Here is a 22,319-nt window from a genome sequence, read left to right on the forward strand (position 1 = left end):
TAATCGCTGGAATGATGTGGCACCGATCCCACCCAACATTCACTTTTTTCGCGGTCAACAAACTATTATACGACTTTTTATCGACTTCAATTACCACGTTGAACTTGTTATATTTGAAACGTGGATTTTCGTACATACTAATAACCTTGATACTATCGATAGAAACCGCCTCGTTTTGACTCTTTAAAAGGTCAATGAAGGCGTCAGGAGAATACTGATCACTCATACCCATTACTATTAATCTTGGCACCGGGGGAACGGGTACAACAGCTGTGTAGCTTTCACCAAGGTTGTTTTCAATACCACTTTTCACGATCTCTATGTTATCATTTGTTGCACACTCAACAATAACTGAGCCATCTTTCCCGTTTCTAAAGTTACTTATTTTGTGGGTCTTCGGATCTAAATTCGACTTTAAAAATTCCCTTGTAGCTTCACTACTCTGGGAGGACTCTTTTGGCTTGATCACAATGACTGGACCAGCCTTACGGTTTTTTATATTACCACGAACTACACTCGCAAAAGTTAAAACTTCTGTTTCATTATTCGCGCAATTACCATCATCATTTAATTTTTGTTTTTTAGTCTTTTTTGCCACATTCCGATTCAAACTATCAGAATCCGACACATTATTGCCCATTTCAACTAACTCCTGTCTACGTTTATTTTCTAAAAATTAACTAGTCATAATATCCATTTTTCCACTAATAAATTTATCAAAATCATCGCCTCTTTGCTTTAGAGTACTGATTATATTTAAGCTCATTTCTTCCATCCCGCTCTTTAACGCGTTGCCTATCTGAGCAGTAATGTTGTTTTGGATATCTGCAACCAAACTTGAAATCTGTTTGATCTCCTGTCTTAGTGCATCAACATCCAAAACTGAAACATTCTGCTCGTCACAACTCTGAACTGATAGACAGTCGTTGCATTTAAACAGAACATTATCGCTTGCATTGATTAATTTCACTGAGGGTCCACTTATTCCACCGCAGCGAGAGTGAAATCTCCCTCCGCAGCGAAAACAGCAAACGAGATCGTTAATCAAGACAATACATTTACACTTTACACATTCCATTTCAGCCTTACACAGTGGACGCTACGTACGGCGTCGCACAGGCAACAGAGACAATAGAAAAAAAAAAACAGCACCAAACAAACCAGCTCACACCGCAGTGAGTGGCGGAAAGAAATAACAAATTTGTATCAAAACAGGTAGTAGTTACTACTGCACTTCTACTTATCCTGATTGAGATCCTTAATAGGTACACTTTGGAATCACAATTTCCACTGTATACACACAATTTCACACGTAAATTAGTTTGAAAATTTCACAGCACGCAATAAACAAACTATGATGTTCGCCATTACAAAGAATTGTGCTAAAATAATCCTCGTTTATGAGTGTTTATATTTAAGGTGCAGACAGTTTTGTTCATCAACTCTAAATTTGAACACAAATAGGTAGCTTAGGGAAGTGCTAATGTAAAAATAATTTGCTGGGCAACTGTATACAGTTTAGGCTTAGAAAAACTTTTTTCTATTATAAAATAATAATAATTACTTAAACGTTCGATCATATCAATTATCAACCCCGTATTTACGACATGGAACTTTCTGATTCGCTGCCATTCAGATGCCGACCAGTTATGGGGGAAAAAGTTACCTTTTACAGTGATTGCAATGCCTGTCGTAATCTTTGCTATCCATCCGACACGCCATTCCAGTGAATGTTTCGGCATGTAAGCCCCCGCAGTGAAGCACGGTTGACGGAGGTCAAGGGGATTTATGGTCAAAAGGAAGGGAAAATCTCGGCACTTTTTCCCGAAGGCCAAGGAAATTCAATAGGAGCGTACACGTTGGTATACGTAGAAAAGGCAGTAAACTGACGGTAAAATGTTTCACTCTCTGTTGGAAAGACAAATAGATTGTTTCTGGCAAAAGATAAACACACGCGAGGTGGAAGAATCTATTGTTGGGCGACGATTTTGCTTTCGTGCTCGTTTTTTTTGTATGCTTGGGAACCGGAAACATAACTGAGAGGTTCTTCATCTTGTTATGTTACAATGTTTTGTTATGTTTTCGCTGCTGGTTTTTTTATTATTGATGGTGTAGCAAGGACGCGCTGTGTACACACGTTTAGCGGAAGCGGACTTCAACGCGCGGGAACCTAATCAATTTTCCTTTCGGTTTTCTGTTTGAATTGCTGACACATGTTTGATTATTGGATTGATATATGGGGAAGCTGCCGTCGGTTGCCAGTTGGAGTCTTTTGTTTGTTGAGACTGGCCATTAGATGTGTCCGATAAAAGAACAAGTGGTGTCATTTTGAGACGATAGTGACTGGTGGGATAATATCATTCTGTCACTGGTGAATGCTGGTGTCCTTAGAGGTTGTGACATTTGTGTTGTTAATACTGGTGGCATGTAAGAATTTAGCAATTGATCAATTATTCAATTAGTTGAATATAGGACGTAGAATCTCTTTCTAATATTCTTTCTTCATGAAAGAAATGTCTTCATGCTTTGTTGAGAGTTGACTTGTCAAGTGACAACGTTGAACAATAATAAAAAAGCTCTATTTATAAAACAACAACATAATTTGTTTCGTAAACTTGTGACAACTTCATATCCTCGGATTAGTTGGGTTTCGTTTTATAAGACAAATAGTCTTCTAGAAATCTGCAATAACGAATATCACACTAAAAATGTTTCTTCAAAATGCCGACCCATTACAAGTCACGGAGAGCTAAAAGTAATTAGTGACCTTACCACCCATACTTCAAACCGCAAATCTATGAGCTATAAGCAGGAAATCACAGAACACATAATAACTGTCCCGTTCGTGCACGAAGGAAATGATGATGATGATGGAAACATCTCCATGTTTGTCAACCTGTAAGGAAGGGAAACACACTCCTTGTTGGTGAAAATGCCCTAAGGTAAGTTTACCTTGTTTATGTTTGCTTGTAACAAGTTTACTTTTCCTCTTCGCCCGAAAGATTTTGTTTCGTATGTTGGATTAAAGATTATCCTTATTTTTCATCTGGTTCCTCGAAGCGTTTCGCAAACCTTGTTTCGAAGAAAAAAATATTTTTTTATATGTATAATCATATTAAAATCTTGACTTTATTTTTATATTTTAAGTTTGCATTCTGTGAAGTGTTAAACTATTCTGGGAATATAATAATACAATGAACAAATATATACAGTACAGTTGAAATTGTAATATTATCAACTCTCAAGTGTTTAACCTGAAACACCTAAAGAGCATTCGAAATAATAAACTAAAACTTTTCTTTATGCACAATTAACTTTCAGCAGGTATAAATAAACTATTATTCTCATACTATTGCACCTTTCAATAAATAAAATGTTTGATCTTACTGAAACTTATGAGAATATTCAGAAATGGTAAGACGTACGAAAAACGATTCATAGCAAGCAAACCATTTCACCCATATTCAAAAAAAAACATCTGTTTGAAACGTTCGATAGAAACACTTTTCGAACTTTTCGTGGAAGCCAAAGAAAACCTCTTCGTTAAGATTTTTTTTACATTTTTAATGAAATTTATTCAACTTGATTAGGAATGAGAAGGGAATACTTAACATGGCGACGTTCAAAGCTTGGTGAACATTATATGATTTATCCATGAAAAAAAATAGTATTTCATTTAAAATGAAAATAATTTTTAAAATTGAAGCGGGGGCTTCTTTATCACCAAACATTTGGCCTATTTTTAAACTGAGTGGCAGCTTAGAGTACAAATCACGCCTTAAAAGTGATTCCGGGTAACGGAAAAATGGAATAAATACCAGCATTTTTAATTGCAAATCTTTCCTCGTCTGGGAAAAAGGTTTTTTGATAGTACAAGCACGGTATTTACAATCAATCAGACGGTTCCGGATGGTTTTCAACGTCACCTTCAATTCAAGTTCCGTTTTGATAGCTATAGATGTGAGGAATGCATCTTTTTTACGAATTTTAGTACTCGGCGGACATTCCTATAACTAGTTTTCCTTTCCACCCTCGTGTTTCTGATTTCTTCTGATATTTCACCGATTTTTTAAATATGTTCTGTGAGCAGCCGATGGGTTCTACTATTATATTTGAAGGCTTAACCTTAGATTGTAGTTTTTGATCAGCCGTTTTTAACAGAGCTGAAATGCTTACCACAACCCTTTATCGGTAAACAAAAAGCAAAATTATAAACCCAACTTATGAAATATTAATTTCCTAGTACAGGCTTACTGTTTCCACCCACAGAAAACCGTACATCGATATTTTTCAATAAGCAAATTATATTAACATACACGTGACGATGTAAAGTTTACTTTACACCTATTATTTTTGACGTGGGACTACGTCTTTGTTTTCTATACTGGTATGCATTCTGCAAAATTGGAAATGAAACTGGCAAATGTTGCGTCGAATTTCAAACGATAATAACAGCATAACCACATGATGGATAACAATAACTAATATGTTGTTGGATAAATAAAATGTTGAACAATTCTGTAATATGCTAGTTATCATTATTTTTTCATTGTATAGCGGTGAAAATCGATAAAAAGAGTCAAGGACAAATTTACGCGAAGAATGAATTAATCACATGCGAGCATTCCTAGCAGAGACGACATGAATAGACACCAACCATTCCCTGTGATATTCTCTGTATCAATATCCGAAAAAAATTGACAGAGTCTCCCCATCCAATGGGTCAATTTTTGTTTGCTTCCATGAACCTAGACTAATTTGATGTCTCGAAGGTAAAGGTTTTCGAAAAGTTTGGAACAATCCCTTTTTTCGAACAATTTCTAAACATGCTGTCAGAGCATAATAAAAACTGATGTCTTGAAAACAAACATGCTGGTAAAAGCTACAGTATCGTATATGTGGAGCAGAGCACCGCTAGTTTTTCGTCGTCTATCATTGCAGCGGGCACGGCATCTATTCGTGTGATTGAAAGTTTATCTCATGAATGCGATTACCATAAAAACCATAAATAACTCAACAAAAATTTAACACTTATGCAACGGTTATAAGTTATTTTTATTTAATTTTAATCTTCAATATTCACTAAAAAATGGTGACCGACATAATATCGCACGAGTTAGTTCCTAAAAATACTTATTTATAGAAGAGTAAGAGTCGGCGAGAGTTTATGAATTTTTTGTTCATTTACTATTCAGAATCTTTTTCTTACATTTTAACATTGTTAAATATTTTTTTAATTTTAACTTTACAGATAGTTAGCTGTCTTCATAATACAGTGAATGTAATTGTTGGAAAATGAAACAAATGAAGCAAAAAACAAAAATAAATATTTTTGAACTTTAACTTCGTTGGAATTGTTGAATGTTGTATGCACAAAAAAACCACAGGAGAGTTGTGTGCAAAGCCACGACCGCAAGAATGAAGTAGAATACTTTTACAAGAAAGATAAACCGGCTGCTTGCGTGTCAGTCATTTTGAAATCGGATTTGTTTCGTATATACCGCTTGTTAAGCACAGTATCAACAAATCGTAATAAACATCACACTGCTGTGCATTTGCAGCAGCATCAAACCTCAGTTTCAGTTTATTGATAACCATTCATTATGCTCTTCTAAATACATTTAGTAGCCTTAAAAAAGGCCGATTGCAGCAATTGCAATTTTCATTCATTTATTGCATAGATGCTTCATGGTCAGATATACCCGCTGCAACTGCTACGCTATTCGTAGCCATGCTACAGTTGTGGCCGCTATACGCTGCCATTGGTATCTGCTGTCCCTGCATCAGCTGGCCCAGCTGCTATCGATGCTGAGATCCGCTGGAACTAGTGCGCTATGCATTGCTACCCTACAACTGTGGCCGCTATCGCAGGTATCCACTGCACTGCTACTGCTACTGCTAAGGGATGACTGCTGTTGTCGCTGTCTAGAACTATTATGAGCGGCTTCGGCTGAACCGGCTCTTGTATAGGCCAAATAGCATATTTTCTACTGCAAGGTATATGATTCTGTCGACCGTGCTTGGGAAGCAATCATATAACGACCAATCAGAGATCAAATTGTTCGTTTTGACAAGGCTTGACTATTTTCAATAGTACAATAGTTTGAATAATAATTATCAAGAAATTACGTTTATATAAATAACTTAAAAAAGCAAGTACTCAATTACTCGCTTTTTGCGTACTTGTTACCAAGGTTTTGGCGAGTGACAGGAAAATATATTAATTATTTAATTATGATTTAGAGCATTTCTAAATGTTTTGTTATTTTTCACGATAGAGACAAGTTTTTTTCTCTGTGTGCAAGAAACTAAAACATAACCGCTCACCGAGTAACAAAAACAAAAATTAAATGTATGCTCATTGATTAAACTTTACCGATAATTTACGGTACTTAAAAGAACCTATTTTGATCTAAATGAAATTTCTAGCAAATAAGCGTTGATCATTCATCGGCAGTAATTAGGAGTAAGTATCTTCTATATCAAGGTTTTATCAGTTATTTGGAGAAATGGAGGAGTTTAGAAGAATAGGGAATGGCAAGAAAAGTAAAACAACAACAACAAATCGTTTACAAAGTCAGATTGGTTGTATCCGTAGGTGTCGGCTGTGCTTGGGAAGAGAAGTAGTGATTGGTTGCTCGGTATACAATAGGTTGTTTTCTCAAACAATAGATTGCTTTTGTTACATAAATTTAACCGTAAAAGAATTTCTGATCGGTTGATATCAAAACCTCGATTATCTGAAAAGAAATGACTGATATATAAGCGCTCAAAATCTGACCACTTTTCCCTGGTTTAATTACTAGATTTTCAAATTCAGGCGCCTAACTTTGATACAGACGTTAGTCCAACGTCAAAAGCTCTAGCTTTTCTTTTTGAACAACGTCCTGTTTGTAGAGGGTATAATGACGAATTTAAAAGAAATAGATCCGTAAAAAGATCAAACTTCGCTCAAAATACAACATTTTCAAAAACCGTTCGACCTCTTGATGCATGAGGGGTCCATGAATATTAACTAATCAAAGTGGTTTCTTCATTTTTTTCGCAACTTCCAGTCATTTAGACGCAACAATATTTTTTCTGGAAGACCTTGTGTTATCAGTGCACTGCAAGGAGACGGTTCCAGCGAGAATTGCTACGGTAATAAAAAAAATATCCGCGAAAACTAACCAAGTTAATCTTTCAACTGCTTTAAAATCTTTTGAGCAGATAAAAAAATGTGTGTGTTCTACAAAATTTCATAAAATTTTATGATCTACAACCTGTTTTAAACCTGCGAAGCTCCTTCTTTGCATCCAAATTACTAACTAATTCAAGCACCCAAATTAAAGCCCCAACTTATAGCAAGAACTTTTTATCCACTCTTTGAAGAGAAATGATTAGCAGACGCTCAAACGTCTAAGTAAAGGAAGATTTAAAATTCACTTTGTTTGCCTCTCTTTGCTTGTCTGAACTCAATTTTGAAACATTCATTTTTTGGGGTTCTTGAAGTCATTCACAATCACAAGTTATGTAAGAATTCAAGAGGAGAGAAAGTTTCGAAGCTTCGCAGCTAATGCTTACGAAAAGAGAGATGGGAGTTTCCATTAAATTACGTATGATTTATAAAAGAAAGATTTACAAATGTTTTGAAATCAGTATCAAAATATTTCAAAAACAACAGTTAAACCCTGGACAAAAAATGAATTCACCGCAGCTGAATACCTAGTTATGTACTTCAATAAACTTACCTAATTTTGAAATATTTCACTCTAACATGATATAAGCTCATTCGGCAGTCAACCTCAGAGAAGACAGAATCGTTGTTACCTGCTCCGCTGTTAAGTGGTTCGATTTTACAAAAACAAGCAGACGCGCATTGTTTGAGTCCGCTTCAACATGCGATCTTCTACTGTGGTTAGCTACATAGATAGGGTAGGGCGCTTGTTTTTTTGTTCGATTCGGTGCTGTGCTGTGGGAATAATTGCCTACAGTGAAGCGTGCAGATGAACAGCAGAAGCATCATTCTTGCAGAGAACTGCCGTGGGCTGGCGTTTTGACGTAAGCGCCAGAAACACAAAATCGCTCCAGAAGCATCGAAGCACTCCAATCTCATCGTCATTTCTACACAAAATGGCGCTAATGTCACTTCTTGTTTTTGATATTTCTCAGCTATTTTTCAATATTTTTGAAAACAGCAACTAGCATTTTGAAGTGGGCTATTTATACTATAGTATTACGTAAAAAAACGAAATTTGAAAATTTGGCGTTTACGTCAAAATCCCAGCCCACGGCAGAGAAGAGCGGCTATTAAGGTAGTTTTTTTGGTATTTTTTTACGGTTTGAATTGGTAGTTTGGTTTGTGTATTTGGTTCTCTAGTCCAATATGAACTAGGAAGAACCTGACCCCTGCGGAAGCGAAGTCCCTTTAGTTCGCTTGCCCGATCCGTTCGGGTACATGACTCCGCGAGTCGGAAAAGGGGCACTGCTGGAATCAATCCATCGAGCAAATCTGTGCTCGGAAGAATATCCGGGGCCCTGGGTTGTGTTCTTCAGGCCCAAAATTAAAGCATTGAATTCAATGCAAATTTTAAGAGATTTACGCGTGCAGCAGTTCTCTGAAATATTTTCTAATAAAATTAAAAACTTCACCAATGACAATGCGTTTTATACTGACGAATCACTTCTCAACGGATTCGCTGGCTCTTCAGTAACAATTTAACCGTCTCGCTGCTGACCCTGCTTCTCTTTACGTCGCAGGAATGGTTGCAATTCAGTACAACCTTTACGGACACCCTCAGTTCTATTGAGGCTCTCCGGTCGATGAAAAATGTAAGTGAACACGACAAATGGCGATTTCCACGAAAGACACAACACACAAATAAATTCTGAATAAATATTAGTAAATAATAATTTCATTACAAAACATCCCTACTATTAAAAAATGAAATTTTTGCCCCATAGTACTGACAGACCTTGTAGGATGAGAGAGAATTGGGAAACTGACTACACAGCATCATCCCCAAGGTATCTACCAAACCTTGGCTTAGGGAGTTGAATGTAGGACGAGACTTCATTCGCGTGATCATGTCCAACCACTACGGGTTAGACGCAAATCCACTGCATATCAAGCTCATGGATAGTAATCATTGCGTTTGTGGATTTGGGTAGCATGGCATTGAACACGTAGTTGGATTCAGTGGTGCCATATCCATACTGTTTTAAAACTATTTTGTACCATCAACATTTCTCAAAATAACAACATAAAATTCACTGCCAGAAATGGTAATAAATTTAGCTACTTTAAAGGGTTATATACCTTTTTAGTTTTCAAAAAACCGAGAAAAAAATTATTGTATTATCTTCAAATTCAACATCTTAAGAACATTTTCACAAATTTTCATAAAGATCTGAGCAATAGGAGAAAAGTTAGAGCGATTTACAGCGCGCCTCGCCACGGCCGCATAAGCTAAACTTGAAACTTCACACACGATTATCTCGGAATAGTGTTTTCCGAAAAATGACTTTACCGTGATTCTGATTGCGGGAAAACTACTGAGCCGATTTCCTTCATCTTTTTTTTTTTTAAATCTTCGTCATCAAATTCGCCGGTCTCAATACTCATAAAATCGATCGTTCAAGGACCCGGCACACTTCTAAACTAATGAAATAATATGAGTTTTTTGAATTCGGTTGACCCGCTGAGTCTCTATCAGGATCACCGCAAGCCTCTGCAAAAAAATAACATTTCGGGGAAACGGCTATTACTCGAGTAATAATTGGTATATCTCAAAATCAAACGTATTTTTTTGTTTTTGATAAACTGTACTTTCAGCAAAATACCCCTTTGATGCAATGAAAATGGTGCTATGCACTTAAAAATAGATTCAAACTTCCCTCATTTTTCTCGACCAAAAAGGTATATAACCCCTTAAAACATCATTCATAAAAAATGGCCTCGATTTTTTATCCCTTTTCCACGGCAATGAGGGGCCCAAAATGGAATGAGATACAGTTAGTGCTTTGTTTTGTAACATTGACTAAAATGTTTGTTGGTTGGTTTAGCAAACCAGTTATCGGCTTCGGTTTTAACTTTCAAAAAATGTTAAAAATTTGCTCTAAACTCTACTGGTAATTTACAGAGCTAGCTTTAAACATCTTCATCCAGCATCATTCATCCGTTCGCTCCACTCGGTGCAACAACAATGAGCAGTCAAGAAACCGCATCACAATTAAGTAGTCTATAACGCTTTATTGCATAGTTTTCCGGTAACAATTGGCGACAACATTTTTAATGACTTTTCGCGTCTCCGCAGCCACTGAAGGGTTTGCTTGCAGTATAAATCACTTTATGACTGTTGGGCGGAGCCAAAATAAAACCATAATCGTGAAATAAAAATGATTTGTAAATAAGTTGAACCATTCGTTTTAACTCGCCTTTCGTTTATTAGTTTTCCCGGTGCTGGCTGGCTTTCCGTAAACTTTTATCTTCCGTCTCGTTTTGCTCACATCACAGCTATCGTGGCCGTTTCACTTCCAGCCGGTTGATGCATGGAGTCATTTAACAAATTCTACCACTGTCTGTCCCTGTCCGATCTTACGTTTGTTTGGCTGCTGCTGCTACTGCTGATATTGTTTTGCTGCCAAGGAGAGCCAGTTTATCTTGCACCGCTTCCAGCCAGCGCCGACTACAACCGGTTTGAGGAACAAGCACCAAACGAACTTTGAACTAGCGTTACAATTTATTTCCTTCCATCTCATCAGAATTGATGTAGACTGAGCGGCTCCAATCCACGGCACAATGTAAATGCTGTAGGTTGCGTGTGTTTTTTTTTTCTCTTTTTCGTGCGTCGTTGATTGTAACAATGTAACTATCGTCGAGGTCGATATATTCTAAGCGTTTCCAATGGACAATACAAAGCGTATCTGGGTATTAGGGTTGCCCCACTGATTCCATTCCGTGAAACCCGCCCAGTTTAGTTTCAGTGAGTAACGGGATGGAAACCACCCCTGGATGCTAAAAAGCCCGACGGAATTGCTCTCGAGCAATTTAACGGAACGAATTTTCTTTGCTCCGCCGCATTGCTTGTCTTCCAGAAGAGCGTAGTCTTGAATGAACGCGTACATTCAGCAGTTCATTCATGAGTTTTCTTCCCTGAAGTATAAAGCGAGCAACGCGGGGGAGTTGACGTAAGATATCGACAAGTCGATTTTTTTATTATTTCACCACTATCTGTGGCGCGAGTTCTGGGCAAAAATATCTATTTTGGATGGGCGACTTTTATTGTCGCCAGTAGTTTTCTAGCTTCGTTGAAACGAACCAGAATGAAAATGGTAATCTTTCCTCTTATCGGTACCCGAAAAATTTACATAAATATTTGTGGTCCTTCTACTAGATATAGAAGGAGATCTTTTGATAGTTGAGCAGTACAGTCAAGGGTTGTGGCAAGCAAAAATTTCTTTAACTTTTGAATTGGAAGTAAGTGGATTTCTGTTGTATTTGAATTGTAAGAAATAACAATGCAACATGAACTTGCAGAATTATTTATCCCAAAATGCAGATAAGTTGGAGTAAACAAAAGGTATCATTCAAATAGTCCGGAGACAAACATACCGAACCAACTACCGATATTTTAATAATTGTGTTATCGTCACCAGCAGTTGCGAAAAATGATAATCTATATTTCATGAAGAAACGGAATCATTTGAACAATTAATAAAGTAATATTTAAAAAATCTCTGTAACAGGTTACAGAAAACACATAAACAATTTGTGGCTAGTTATACTTTAAACTACCCAAAATATTCATTCTGACGCTTAGGTTTGCTCGCACCCTAACATTCACATAAAACACTAACAACAAGAAACAAAACAACAGAGCACGAGTGTATAGGTACTTTTTAAGCTTTCATTACTTATTGTATGCTGCATTGACTGTCACTGAGGCGATAAGTAGTACGAACCGCTCGCCGTTTCCAAAGAATTATTTTAATCGGTAAACCTGTTTTGGATTGTGTAGGGTCTGTGGAGATTTTATAGACTAACTGCTTTGCTGTTTATGTACATTTGCAGCTCAGCGTCAACGCAACTGTCAGTTACCCTAGTGTGTACACTGTGGAGAGATGACCATGGCAGCATCTTCACTTTATAGTGAACGATTCAGCTAAGCGAATGTCTTTCGTGATAATGGAGCACACTTGGAGGTATTTTGTGGTGTTCGTAATTGCCACCGTGCATCTTGGCTGCTTGGCGCAGAAATATCACATTTCGACCTATACGGTAAGTTTATGCCTTAAAATCTTGGTGCAGAACATTCATTACCGACTACACTTCGTAGAGTAACTGGTTCGAGGCAGTCGAATATTGCCATCGCCTCGGCATGCGTTTGGCACTGGTTGACACGGCCGAAAAGCACGAAGCCTTGGTCACGGCAGCCAACGCAACGGAACTGCACTCAACCGGTTTCTTTGGCTTGTGGCTTGGAGCGAGTGACCTCGCACGCGAAGGAAATTTCGTCTGGCATGACACCGGCGCACGGATGACATTCGCTAAATGGAAGCCAGGAGAACCGATGGGGTCCAACGAACGTTGCGTGAATCTGTACCACTGGAAGGGGCAAGGTTTTGTCTGGACGTGGAACAATGCACCTTGCTCCACTAGTTTGTATGCAGTCTGTGAAAACCGGGATCCGTGCGCGGTGGAAGTGTTCTAAGATGGAACGACTGAGCTTACTCAGAAGCTTATCAGTTGTATGTGTTTTCGAAGACAGTTATCAAAAATGATTGTACAATATGCCAATCTGGAAGCTTCAACGTATGTAGAGAATAATACTAAAGTTATACAATTGTTGAGCAACCAAAAATGTCAACCTTGAGTCAAAAACATTTTTTTTTATTAGTTTCATTTAAAAAAATTAAAAAATATTTTTCTATAACATTCAGCATAAGTAAGCAATATATATCACAATATTTATTTTACAATACTTCACACATACTTTAGTCAGACGCCTGTTTGGAGTATATTCTTTTTATGCATCGCAAAATAACAATATTTCAAAATTAAGCTTAAAGAATTTAATTTTTATATGAGAATACTTCTTCCTTCTCCATCCTATAAGTTATCCAAACCATGGAGATAACTCTCCGTGAATATAGACAGAACCTTAACATCCAATCTTGCTGTCAAAGAATGAATTGTGGTATGTATATTGAGTCATTACTGTTATTATTTGAAATTATTAACAAAACTATATTGTAGGCCATATAGATTTTACGAAGACAATATAGTGGGGAGCAGGAATAGTACAGAAATGTCCCTACTTGTAAACATGGACACGATATTAAAAAAAAAGAAAATTGGTTACAAAAAATATTGCCCAATAGTTAATACAAATTTCAGAGGTAATCTGGTGTCAGTCGCTATATTATCAGCTATATTTGAGATTAATTTTAGTTTGAGTCATTTCATTTAAAGACTATTTTTTTTTTTTTTTTTCATTTCGTTTTAGCTCTTCGAGGCACTTTCAACTGAGCTGTGAGCTGAATTGTCTTTGATCAGATCCGTCTGTGGAACCACTTTTTGCTAGTTTCCGAGTCAATTTCTGATTTGCACTTTTCTTTCATTCAGAAGTGTTCTTTAACTATTAGGCTTAATGTGAACCATTTGCCTTTTTGGGTATTTTTATTATACTATCCAGCTTTCCTCAAGCGGGGATGACGGACAATCGATGCAATCCATTTTGACATTCTTTTCTGTAGGCCAAGTAATCTTCAATCGATCCTGATCGACCATCTCCGATTTTGCTGAAACTTTTCACAGTTGCTCCGTTTTGATAATAAAATCATTATAAGATATCCGCTGTTCATGTTGACTCACAACTACTGTTTCAAAATGGCCTTCCATTGGGTGTGTGACTGATAGATAAAATTTTTTATATCAGAAAACAACTTGTTTGATTGTGTTGCTGCTTTTTCTTCGCTCTGCTTTTTTCGCTCTTCGTCAATTCTGTGCAAAAACTGCAATTTTTGGGGGAAAGAATCCTTTCATAAATTTTTATCACAAAACTGATTGTTAATTGAACATTTTACCTTGATTGAGTATTAAAATTTTGAAAAAAAATACACAATAAGTAACTATTTCGTCAAGAATTTTCTAGCATTTCAGCTTGCTTCTTACCTTTCCACCTTTCGACTATTTTCACATCGGAAATGGTTAATATCTTGTAAAATTCATCATGTTCCGAAAAGATTTGCAGGTTTTTTTTATCGAAGAGGCACGTTTATTTGTCTGTGGCTTTGGTATATGATGCACAGTCAAGTAACACTTCAAAATTTATTGTTTCAACTCTCCCCTGTTGAAGGTGCAAGTTGAAGGGGATCGTAGTTAAAATGAAATTAAAAATAAGCGACGACTTTCGAAACTACAAGGTAAATCTTTATTTTCCTTGTTTTTTAATAACCAGAAAGCTTAGTTAACATTTAGAACCAATTAATTTGACTTAGACGATTCCGGGATTTTTCAAATTTTGCTTAGAATAAGTAGTGCCGCTGCACCTACTGCTGAGGCTGCTACACCACTACCGCTACTAGTACCCGCTGTTGCTACCCGAAAAAAACCTTTTTTACTGAGCCAAAAATGGTTGGTTTGATTTATGTGATGAGAGATGTTTCTGATTCCACCGCGGTGTTTTTTTCGGATACACACAATTCGCTGCTCTTTTCGAGCGAGTGCGTCGCTTTGCCTAACAGTGTAAGAGCAGTTGTTTTTGCAGTGAGAGAAATTCTCCTACACGCTAGTGATTCTCTTAGTAGCAATGACAAGCCTGGATGTAAGAAAAAAAATTCTTCTTGTAAAATAAATAAAATCAAATAATCTCAAAAAAATACTCATTAATGATTTGATTTTCTTTACACAAACTACACGTTGTGAGTTTGACATTGATGTTTTTTGATTTTGGTGAAATAAAACTAACACAGTTAATTTTTCCAAAAAAAATCGTCGCTCAAATCATACAAACCAATTTGGCTCATATAAAACTTTAGTTGTGATTCTTTTTTCTCATTTCGCCATCAATGTCATCATAATGAGATATATTTTTCAATTTGTTTCCACGAGGTGCCGACCGGGATACGAGTAACCTTAGCGGAGATCGGGTAACCAACCCCCGGTGGAAACTTCAATCGTATGCTGACTAGGAACGGGCGGGCGGCTGAATCATGGAATGCTGTATCACACCTGCTACACCTAAGATAGCATCCCCATTAGCAGAATGTAGGTATCGCGACCCTGGTAAGGTAGCATACCGAAACCTTTCTTCAACCATAAACAACGAAACTAGGAATACGGAACGGATCATTAGGCAAAGACCTAAGCTTCGAACACGGAAAAAGATTAAGGTAAACGATTGGAAATTGGGTACTTGGAACGTCCGATCTCTCAACGAACCGAAGCGAGCTGGCTTGCTTGCTCGAGAACTACAGCAGGTAGTAGTCGGAATCGCAGCGATTCAGGAGGTTCGGTGGTCGAATCCCGGAGAAAAGGGAATTCCGTGCAGTAGACCCTATTGCACATACTTCTTTCAAATGCCACATCTAGTACAGTGGCAGCAAAGCAGGGGAACGGAGCGTCGGTTTCGTAGTCCTGGGAAATCAGAAAACAAGGTGGAGGCTCGTAGATGACCGTATATGCGTGTTGAGGATTGAGGGCAAATTCTTCAACTACACTTTAATCAACACCTACGCACCTACAAACGACAAATCCGATGAAGTCAAAGACGAGTTCTATGACAAGTTTAAGCGAATCTATGACGAGTGCCCAAAACACGACGTAGAAGTCCGGTCATTAGAAGGCATAGCCTCCACTCGTCAATCAATGAAAACGGCCTGAGGCTGATAAACTTTGCCGCGGCAACAGGAATGGCCATATGTAGCTCCTATTTCCCACGCTTGAATGTTCGGAAACACACCTGGAGGCATTCAAATGGAGAAGCCAGCTCCCAAATCGATCACGTACTAATTGACAGTCGACTTTTTTCGGATGTTACTGCTATTAGGTCTTTTCGGAGACCAAACATTGACTCTGACCATTATCTGGTCGCACACATTTTGAAAAAGTCTGCGTAAATATAAGGAGACTCTGGTTCTTTTTTACATTATTATTTATTCAGACATGACGGCTTGAAGCTTCACACACCTTTTTGTTTGCGTCAGGGATACCAGATGTGCAGATTTGTTTGCAAACTTCTAGAGTCCGTGCGCAGACTTTTATTGATTCGCAGATATTTGCAGTTTTTTCAAAGTTTCTGCAGAGTTTTGTCAGAGTCAGAGTCAAATCCTTTTGAAGGTGACACTTATTTAAATTTTCCTCATGGGCGTCACCTCCTTGAGCAGTGGTTCCCAATCGAGGGTTCGCGGCCGACAAGGAGTCGAAAAGGTTGGGAACCACTGCCCTAGAGGGTGACACCCGGGGCCCTGAATTTATCCACCTAGTGGTGCAGAAACCTTTGTTATACTAACTATTACTTAATACATATTTGGCTAGTCACTTACAAATCGTATACCATCATAAGTCCAATTTCAATAATTAATAAAATGAATTCAAAAGATAGTTTTCAGAGAGTTAACCAAAGACGATCATTGAATTAAAGCGCGATGTGTTTTTTGCAAATAATATGAATGTTATCACTGGAGTACATGAGTCTTATTTTTTCGATCATAAACCAATTTTTAAATGCTGGCTAAAAGTAATTGAATTTTTTTTGAGATTATCGAACGTGTGGAAACAGTAATAGATAACAATTATGCTGATTTCACATTAGAACAGCAAACATGTATGTTAGTTTAATGCGGTTCTACTTATTCGCTTTATTTTCAGAAATCGCTGGACCTAGATTTATGAATCAGCATCAAGTTTTTTTACGCATTTAAGCAAACTTCTACAAACCTGCTCTCGAAATATAGTTTAGAATTATACAGGAAAAAAATATAGCTATTGATGAAAGTTGTCAATTTAATTCTATCTCAAATGCATTATCTGAAAATGGAGGTTCTCCACGATCTTTGAGAATTTTGGTTTTCAGAGTGTAGGCGAGAACATTATTGTTTTCGAAGGCCTATGCTGTGTGAAAAAACCGTAATAAAGACTTTTTAAATCTTGCTGCGATAACGAGAAGTGGAATAACATGGATACTCTGTTTGCACTTAGTCTTAAATTAGAAAGCAATATTTATATCTTACATGAGCATATTGTATCGTTCATATAGATAAGTGACTTTTCACCTGCGCACACTAGTAAACGTGTATAGCCATGTAGAAATGCTTCAACACTTTTTCCTAATTCTGCCGATTACGTTCACAAGCTACTTTAGATTCCTGGTCACAAATTTAAAAAAAAAACTAAAATAAGTATTCAACTGAAAAATTTTCCAGCTGTCCAAAACGTAGCATTGCAAACAAAACAGCGATTTATTTGTGTTTTTCTCAACGGGTGGCACTAACACATCTTTGGTAAAGTTTTTCAAAATATCTGCATCGCTAATTGTGTTACATGTGCACCTTGTGGGATCAGATTTTGCTACAATGCTTGGCTCCCGAAAGCTGTAAATGTTTCTTACTCTTCGCAAATCTAGGTTCAACGTACAATTTAGTATATATTTTATAAGAAGTGAGGACGGAAGCTTCGGAAGAAAAGGAGCCAAGTAAGCATTGCAGTCTCTTCTAAATCTGGTTCAAATTTTCAAGAAAAAGCTAAAGGGTAATTTATTTACACCAGTTACGCAAGACGCACTACGGAGAGTGTAAAGATTATGAAAAGTTGTCCATGATTGTTGATTTTTTTCGAGAAATAAATAGCGATACGAAAAAAGAGGGATAGAGAAAAAGAAAGAGCAGTAAGAGAGAAAAATTATCCAGAAAGTAACATATCCCATGTCTAAAATATACTTTGGTTAAAACTCTACAGTTTAAGCAACCAATAAAAGATCGTACAGTATCAGAATGATTTTCAAAGATCTCTGGGGCTTTCATTTGAGCATGCGAACATCAAAATCGGAATAAGCGTTCTGTAAAAAGAATGTTTTTTTCGTTATTTTTCTTTTTGGGTCGATTTTGATATACCACACATATAAACAACATATTTACACATACATACGTACAGGCACACATACACCAACATACATTAATTGTTCAATTCGTCGATTTGAGTAAATTGGTATACTACACATGGCTCTCTGTGCCAATAATTTTGCCTTAAAAGTTAAATTTCTTATATAAAAAATACTCTTTGATCAATATTTTAAAATCTAAGCCACTAATCAAAAATCCACTCGGTAGCATTCTGGGGGAGCACAGTAGCTTTCGTTTGCGTATAAGATCATTAAAATCGGATATTGCGTTCTGTAAGAAAGGTGCGTTAGTATTTTGCGGCACATGCATACAAACAACATACATACACACACACACACACACACACACACACACACACACACACACATACACACACACATACACACGAACAGACATTGCTCAGTTCGTTGAGCTGAGTCGAATGGTATATACGATTCGGCCCTCCGGATCATGGATCTATTTTGCGTTTTTCGATCGATTTTATAACCTTTGTTCAGTATAACAAAGGTAAAACGTGAGAGAAGTAAAAAAATATTTTTTGGTATTCGAAACGGTTTTGGCTCATCTGATTGTGTTCAGCGATTAGTTTTCTACCCGGTCTAGGACATTCGAATAGAGAATATTCTCGGTTTCTCTGGATAGAAAATTGCAATAATAGGCATGAATACCAATTTCAAAGCTCAACATTTAGGCGTCTGAAGATAAAATTCTAAACAGATCCAGTGTTTAACTGGTCCATCTGAATTAACCTCAATTGCAGTCATAATAGTTTTATACTTGATTGCAAAAAACTTGTCCGTTCCAATTATTCTATATTTCATGTTAATGTGTGTATGTTTTTAACGATAATCTAGTCCTGAAATTAATATTTAATTCCAACCTGATTGGGAAAGGCCAGCTCACCGCCCATCGGGCCGACTTTTCGTTTCCGATAATCTTGCCTCTGATGTGTAATCTATATCATGTTTCTAGATAATAAACCGTTGTCTTAGGTTAGAACCTCGTAAAACTGAAAAAGTGTCCATCCAAAATCGTCGGAAAGCACAGCAGATACGCCATCCGAGAAAACCAAGGCCAGTTATCCGGATACGGCCTAATTTATGGTCGAGTATAAAACTGAAACAGCATCGCATGATTCGAATATCTATCTTTTCCTGACCAGTCATAACATTTCATTTATTATGGCTGCAGTCAAAAGGCCTCCCCACCTCTCAGAGTCGAGCCCTCACTGCCATTTACAGTCAAAGGGCAAACGAGTACTCTCAGTTAACGAACGTTCTCACAAATGCGTTTGTCCTCAAGAATAGCACCCGCATGTCAAAGAGCCTATATTCGGCTACTACTATACATTATTTATCATACTCGGAGCAGTTGGAGGGCAGCGGCAAACAGCAGGTGGCAGACTGTTGAGGGTCGGGGTGTTGCTGTGATAAGGAACGTTGCGCATATCGATAAGGACTCTGCTGTCGAGACAGACAGTACCTCCAATAAAAAGCGATTGGCTCACTTTTGACACAATCAACCAATTGGAACCGAGCGGGTACGATGTGAACGACCGTCGGAATTTGCGATTTTGGTCATTTCCTCTTCTTTCATTCATGCGAATTATAATTTCAATTCTCGGCCATCAAGTTGTGAATGAATAGAAGCATTCAAAAAGTAAAATCCCAAAAAATGTATTCACACCGTTCTACGGTAAGACATCCATCCGGCACAACCGCGCCGTATTCTTTCCTTTTTGTTTTCGCTTTGGGGGCCACTGGAGGTGCCACGTCGAGACGGAATCAAAAGTGATAAATGTTTTTGTGGCTCACAGGCTAACACGATTGCTGTTTGATTCGATTGTCCGTTTTATTCTTTTTTTTGTGGCCGTTAGCATCCTTCTGCTTTCCGGGTCACTCTGGCTGACTGGCTGATTAAAATCTGCGAAAAGCATCGGGACATTGTCGAGGGAAGGTACGAACATAGATAGGTGACAGTCTCGAAAACAGAAGCTTATTTGTTATTGTCATTCATCGGTGTCAAAACCTTTTGTGATCAATAGATACTTCTGGCGCTGATAGACAGGTCCACCTCTTTTGTCACAGTTAATGCCTGAGTTGACATTGAAGCACAAAGAGAACCGACAGCCACAATTGATGCGTTCCAGATGATGGGTCGAAATAAAAATTTATTTATTGCAATCATTCGTCTAGCTGAGATTGATACCAACGGGAACGTGGCTTGCACTGGTAAGAAATTTATTCGAATTAACACATACTCCATCTAAGAGCGTGAAGCGTTTCTTACTTTGTGCTACATACCACTGAATTCACGTCACAATCCTGTGTTCAATCGAATTCTGCAGGGTAGAGCAGCTAGAACGACGATCAAACGGTAACGAAGAAGAGAGTTCCTCGAAATTGTGAATTCGGTAACGGAGTGGCTCGCAATGCACGGTGAATCCAACAACGTGTTTCCACTCCCCTGCGTTTCGCTTTGAAATCAATCTCGATTTGGCGACGTTCAATCGAGTTTGAAGGATTGGCTGGAATATTTGTTATTTCGGTAAGGTCATGTCATATTGTGTTCTAGCGATAACTAGACCATCGTAAAAACTGATTTACAGCATATGTCTCGCCTCAAAGGTCAGCGATTGAGATGGGGGTAAAGTTGCGTCCAGGTTCGGAAACGAATCCGATTATGACATTATCATTTTTTATGTAATTGTTTGTTTGTTGGCCAACAAATCATCAGACAAAGTAAAACGTGCGGTAAATGTCAACTGTGGAAGCTTGTATATTCTTCTAATGAATAAAATTCGTTGTTATATAAGCGCTATTCAGTCATTAGTGAAGGTTATGTTAATTGACGTTCATGATGTGCTTGACCCATCCGCCTCAATCTATTAATCGATGAATGTATGTTTAACATATGAATATACTCGAAAAAGGTCATCTACTTGACAAAATCTTTAAATTGGAATGTTTAAAGCTTCTTGTACAACCAAAAGAAAAGACACATTACTCCTCGGCAGAGAAAAATTCGGTGTTCTACCGATCGAATATAATCGTGAGCGTAAGCCCATCTTTCTTGAGGACCACTAAGATGGGCATGGCACGAAAGAATCGTTGGTGCTAGTTGTGGAGCTGCGAGATGTACTCCAATCATGCTGAACCAGCTGCTGCACTTGCTGATAGTGTTGCATCCATGTCGTGGAGGAATCCGATCGTGAGTGAGGAATCGCCAGCAGGGAAGTGCCCGTCAAAAAATGACCGAGAATGAGCATGCCCACTTCATCCGAATCTCCCGACAGCGAGGTGAGCGGGCGTGAAGCGGAGATGAACGCTTCGACTTGGGTGAGGGCCGCGTCATCCATTTAAAGATAGTAGTCGTTGACCCAGAACTCTTATGAGCGACGCCTTTGTTGATATTACGGCCGCCCCCCAAAGGCTGCCGAAGTTGAGTGCTCATGGCGGGATAAAATCCAGACATTCAGTAGCGATTTCTGCTTTCACAGCTGGGTCACGCAGCGGGTCGTAGAGTACTCAAAGATGATTCAGATGATTGCTTGAGTTAAACATGCCAATCAGACAGGCTCAAATGTACATCCCGTAGACTGCCTCAGACGCGCTGTAGAATTCATGTAACTATAGATGATAATTACAGACTATAGATCTAGGATAACTACAGATGACCTCAACGTTGAAAAGTGGTGGTAGTTGTTGGTAAAAAACCTCCCACTGCAAAAACGATCGCCGTCTTCGCTCGTGGAAGCTGAACACCTTCGTCATGCGCCAACTGCTGCAAACATCGTGTTGCGAGGAACGATGATAAAGCTAACCCGAAAGTGATCCTGGACATATTGTATGCTGTTATTGAAGCCTCCACAAGATCCGGAGCATAGAAGTGTCATCCGGGTGTACACATCTTCTCGATGTCAGCAGTTCTTGGGTTCTTGGGTTTGGACGTCGTCTTGACAGAACCGTGAAACACTGACCGAATCATCGTTGTCGAGTTTGACTCCTTGAAGACAAGACGATGAGGCAGATAGCAGTCTATCCATTTATTTATTTATTTTGACGTAGAACTACGTTTTTCTTTAGCCTACCACATAGGGATGTAAATAGGAAAACTATTACCGAAAAGGGGACGAAACATGTCCCTTTTTAAATGCTTATAAATCGGTTTGTTTTCAACCGATTTCCTTCATTTTTGCAGCAATTGTTTGGAAAACT

At 38.0% G+C, this 22,319-nt stretch overlaps 1 protein-coding gene and 1 long non-coding RNA gene across 2 annotated transcripts; both read left to right on the forward strand.

The window, feature by feature from the left end:
* Positions 1–12,359: 12,359 nt before the first annotated feature.
* On the forward strand, positions 12,360–12,692 carry LOC129719625 (alpha-N-acetylgalactosamine-specific lectin-like). Its single transcript, XM_055671018.1, has one exon. It carries the CDS (start codon positions 12,360–12,362, stop codon positions 12,690–12,692), a length of 333 nt encoding a protein of 110 aa, XP_055526993.1.
* Positions 12,693–12,712: 20 nt separating this feature from the next.
* On the forward strand, positions 12,713–13,833 carry LOC129722021 (uncharacterized). The gene is made up of 3 exons (XR_008727537.1): positions 12,713–13,178; positions 13,238–13,380; positions 13,488–13,833. It is a non-coding gene; the product is annotated as an uncharacterized LOC129722021 (long non-coding RNA).
* The last annotated feature ends 8,486 nt before the right edge of the window (positions 13,834–22,319 follow it).

This window comes from Wyeomyia smithii, chromosome 2 (assembly GCF_029784165.1).
Source record: "Wyeomyia smithii strain HCP4-BCI-WySm-NY-G18 chromosome 2, ASM2978416v1, whole genome shotgun sequence".
NCBI classification, from domain to species: domain Eukaryota; kingdom Metazoa; phylum Arthropoda; class Insecta; order Diptera; family Culicidae; genus Wyeomyia; species Wyeomyia smithii.

Bases quoted from the DNA above. Each gene is read 5' to 3' on its own strand.
- LOC129719625 (XM_055671018.1), top strand. From the start codon at position 12,360: ATGCGTTTGGCACTGGTTGACACGGCCGAAAAGCACGAAGCCTTGGTC.